The sequence below is a fragment of the Microcaecilia unicolor genome, chromosome 1 (assembly GCF_901765095.1).
Source record: "Microcaecilia unicolor chromosome 1, aMicUni1.1, whole genome shotgun sequence".
Classification (NCBI taxonomy): domain Eukaryota; kingdom Metazoa; phylum Chordata; class Amphibia; order Gymnophiona; family Siphonopidae; genus Microcaecilia; species Microcaecilia unicolor.
The window spans coordinates 15717235-15720883 of record NC_044031.1 but is presented as its reverse complement, the minus strand read 5'-3'; the positions used below and the strand labels follow the sequence as shown (position 1 = coordinate 15720883).

Sequence of the window (3649 nt, the reverse complement as noted above, 5' to 3'; positions counted from 1 at the left end):
GGCATGAGCATTTAACACGCTCTAAATTAGTGCACTTCTAGCTAAAGTTTTTACCACACTCAGTACATACATATAGTTTCACTCATGGCAATTTCTCCAGATGAGTTAGTTTTCCGCATACTATGACAGGAATGAACCTCACTCCTAGGCCAGGGTATGTGGAGTAGGATCTCAAGTTTACTGCTAACATTCGCTGTAGAACTTCCATCATACTATAGAGAGCTTCCTTTTGGGGTTCATAAAATGTAACATGTACAGGCAGCCTATGCAGGTGTGGTTGGAAATTCTTTTCGATGAAGCCTGTAGCTCTCAACATGATGGAAAATAGGCCTGGATTCTTCTGCCACATGTTCTTGTTCTTGGACTGCATTTGTTCCTGCCTCAGGATCTTCTGTCTCTCCATACGATTCACAGGGTAATTGGATTTTTCTGGTGTCTTATATGTTTTCATTTCCCAGTGAAGCTTTTACCACACTCAGTACCTGTAGTTATTTCAGTCCTGTGTGGGTTTTCTGAAGTGTGTGGTCAGAGTTTGCTTTCTACTAAAGCTTTTGCCATGAATAACATAGAAATCACTTCTCTCCTGTGTGGATTCTCTGGTGTTTGGTCAGTGCTCCCTTCTCATTAAAACTTTTACCACACTCAGTGCATGAAAATGGTTTCACTCCTAAATGGTTGTTTTGGTGTCTTATAAGTTTTGCTTTCTGAATGAAACTTTTACCACACTCACTACATGTAAATGGTTTCTCTCCTGTGTGGCATCTCTGGTGTTTGGTCAGTGTTCCCTTCTCAGTAAAGCTTTTACCACACTCATCACATATAAATGGTTTCTCTCCTGTGTGTTGTCTCTGGTGTCTGTTCAGTGTTCTCTTCTCAATAAAGCTTTCACCACAATCACTACATTTAAATGGCTTTTCTCCTGTGTGGATTCTGTTGTGTACAGTCAGATATCCCTTTCTACTAAAGATTTTACCACACTCACTACATTTAAATGGCTTCTCTCCTCTGTGGATTCTCTGGTGTATGGTCAGCTTTCCATTTACGCTAAAGCTTTTACCACACTCAATACATGTATATGGCTTCTCTCCTGTATGGATTTTCTGGTGTGTGATCAGTCTTCCCTTTCTACTAAAGCTTTTGCTACACTCACTACATGGAAATGGTTTATCTCCTGTGTGGACTCTCAGGTGATTGGTTAGTGTTCCCTTCTCAGTAAAGCTTTTACCACACTCACTACATGTAAATGGTTTCTCTCCTGTGTGTTGTCTCTGGTGTCTGCTCAGTGCTCCCTTCTCAATAAAGCTTTTACCACACTCACGACATGTAAATGGTTTCTCTCCTGTGTGGAGTCTCTGGTGTGTAGTCAATTTTCCTTTCTAGTAAAGATTTTACCACACTCAGTACATTTAAATGGCTTTTCTCCTGTGTGGATTCTGTGGTGTACAGTCAAATATCCCTTTCTACTAAAGATTTTACCACACTCACTACATTTAAATGGCTTCTCCTCCTGCATGGATTCTCTGGTGTATGGTCAGTGTTCCCCTTTTTACTAAAGCTTTTACCACACTCAATACATGTAAATAGTTTCTCTCCTGTGTGGATTCTCTGGTGTATGGTCAGTGCTCCCTTCTCAATAAAGCTTTTACCACATTCACTACATGTAATGGTTTCTCTCCTGTGTGGACTCTCTGGTGATTGGTCAGTGCTCCCTTCTCAGTAAAGCTTTTACCACACTCACTACATGTAAATGGTTTCTCTCCCGTGTGTTGTCTCTGGTGTCTCTTCAGTGTTCCCTTCTCAATAAAGCTTTTACCACACTCACTACATGTAAATGGTTTCTCTCCTGTGTGTTGTCTCTGGTGTTTGGTCAGTGTTCCCTCTGAGTAAAGCTTTACCACACTCACTACATGTAAATAGTTTCTCACCTGTGTGGATTCTCTGATGTGTGGTCAATTTTTCCTTTCTACTAAAGATTTTACCACACTCACTACATTTAAATGGCTTCTCTCCTACATGGAATTCTCTGTTGTATAGTCAGTGTTCCCTCGCACTAAAGCTTTTACCACACTCACATTGAAATAGCTCATTGGTGTGGATTCTCTTGCATTTTGTGAAGTGTTCTTTCTGACTGAAGCTTTTATTACAGTCAGTACAGGTAAATGGTTTCATTCCAGTGTCAGTTTTCGGGTGGTCTCTGAGACTGTCTGTAGTGAAGCTTTTACCAAGCTCAGTAGATGTAAATGGTTTCACTGCTGAATGAAGTCTCTTGTGCATTGTGAGGTTTCCTTCCCAACAAGCACTTTTACTGCTGTCAGCACAACTATATAATCTCTCATTTCTGATTTCCTGGTATTTTGAGAGTGTTGCCTTCCTGCAAAATATTTTTTCCAGATTTAGTAGAAGTGTCCGATTCCTCACCCGTTTGAGTTTTTGATGATCTGTGACTGCTTCCTCTAGACTAAAGCTTTTCTGACATTCAGCACTTGAACTGATCTCTGTCCTTGGTGGAATTTTGCATTCTTTGTAAAATTTTCTTCCTTGTTGGAGCTTTTTCTCACAATCCAGGAGATGAAGATATTCTCTCACCAGTGATGTTTTTCTTGTATTTTGTAATGTCTGTTTATTGATAAAGCTTTCCCATGTTCTGTACTTGTACACATTGTAGTTTCTTTATTAGTTTTCTTGGGTTGCATTAGCTGTTTCTTCCTACTGAAACCTTTCCCACATTCAGAACTTGTAAAATGTTTCTCTTTTATGATTGTTTTCTGTTGTCCCTGTAGTTCTCTCTTTTCACTGACATTTTTTCCACTGTCCGTACATGTAGACGGTCTCTCTTCAGTATCAGATCTGTGATGTGATTTTAGATCGACATGAATTGCTAAGGAATATCTCACAAAGATCACAGGAACAGCTTTGATCTCTCGTCTGGTTTCTCTCCTCTTCCCCTGTCTGTTTGAGATTACTGGTACTGGTTTTCACACAGTGCTGAGCCTCCTGGTGAAGGTTTTTGTTTATTTTGATTGTTTCCCTTTTCTCCCCAGTCAGAACAGGAATAAGTCCTGCTCGTTCTCTCTTTCTGATAACATCTTTTCCCCTTCAGGCTTCTCACTGACCTTCTCTGTATTACTATTTTCAGGCTCCTCTTTTTCTAAAGAAAAAAACAGCATTAAATGACATAAAAAACAAAGCTACAATCCAAACGTATCATAGGCATAAAAGCAGCAATAATGAGTCAGTAAATGGACAAACAATCCACCTAAAGCCACCTAGGTACATATTTTATATATACAGTGCACATTATTTAAGTGCACGTCAGATAAGGCACATGCTCTGTTTAACTGCATGCCGTACTTTGGTCCCGTTTTTGGCGCCATCAATTTCTATGGGGACAAACTTCGGTTTAGCGCACCACTGATAAGTGCAAGATTCGCTTATATGCATGGTTCAAGACCACTCCTCTGCAGGAAAGACTCCGCATAAGTGCGCGCAAGGAATATGGAAGCCGATTGGCGCCTGACAACCAACGAGATTTCAAATTTATTGCCCCTTCAACTGCCACAGGCAGAATAAGCAAAAGAGTGTACATTGGAGCCGTCGTCGTCACCGCGGCGGAACTGTAAGACTTTAACACTGGCTGAACAAATAGAAG

General features: G+C 40.5%; 1 protein-coding gene across 1 annotated transcript; it reads right to left on the bottom strand.

Annotated features, from left to right (window-relative positions):
- Positions 1-527: 527 nt before the first annotated feature.
- LOC115463209 (gastrula zinc finger protein XlCGF7.1-like) lies at positions 528-1513 on the bottom strand. Its single transcript, XM_030193514.1, has 2 exons — positions 1407-1513; positions 528-1323 (listed from the first exon to the last, which is right to left on the bottom strand). The coding sequence occupies exons 1-2, from the start codon at positions 1511-1513 to the stop codon at positions 573-575; spliced, it is 858 nt and encodes a 285-aa protein (XP_030049374.1). The 3' UTR covers positions 528-572.
- Between the last annotated feature and the right edge of the window lie 2136 nt (positions 1514-3649).

Excerpts from the sequence above, each read along its gene's own strand:
- LOC115463209 (XM_030193514.1), bottom strand. The coding sequence starts at position 1,513 with ATGCAGGAGGAGAAGCCATTTAAATGTAGTGAGTGTGGTAAAATCTTT. Across the intron at positions 1,324-1,406 it reads ACAGGAGAAAAGCCATTTAA|ATGTCGTGAGTGTGGTAAAA; the intron begins ATGTACTGAGTG and ends GAAACCATTTAC.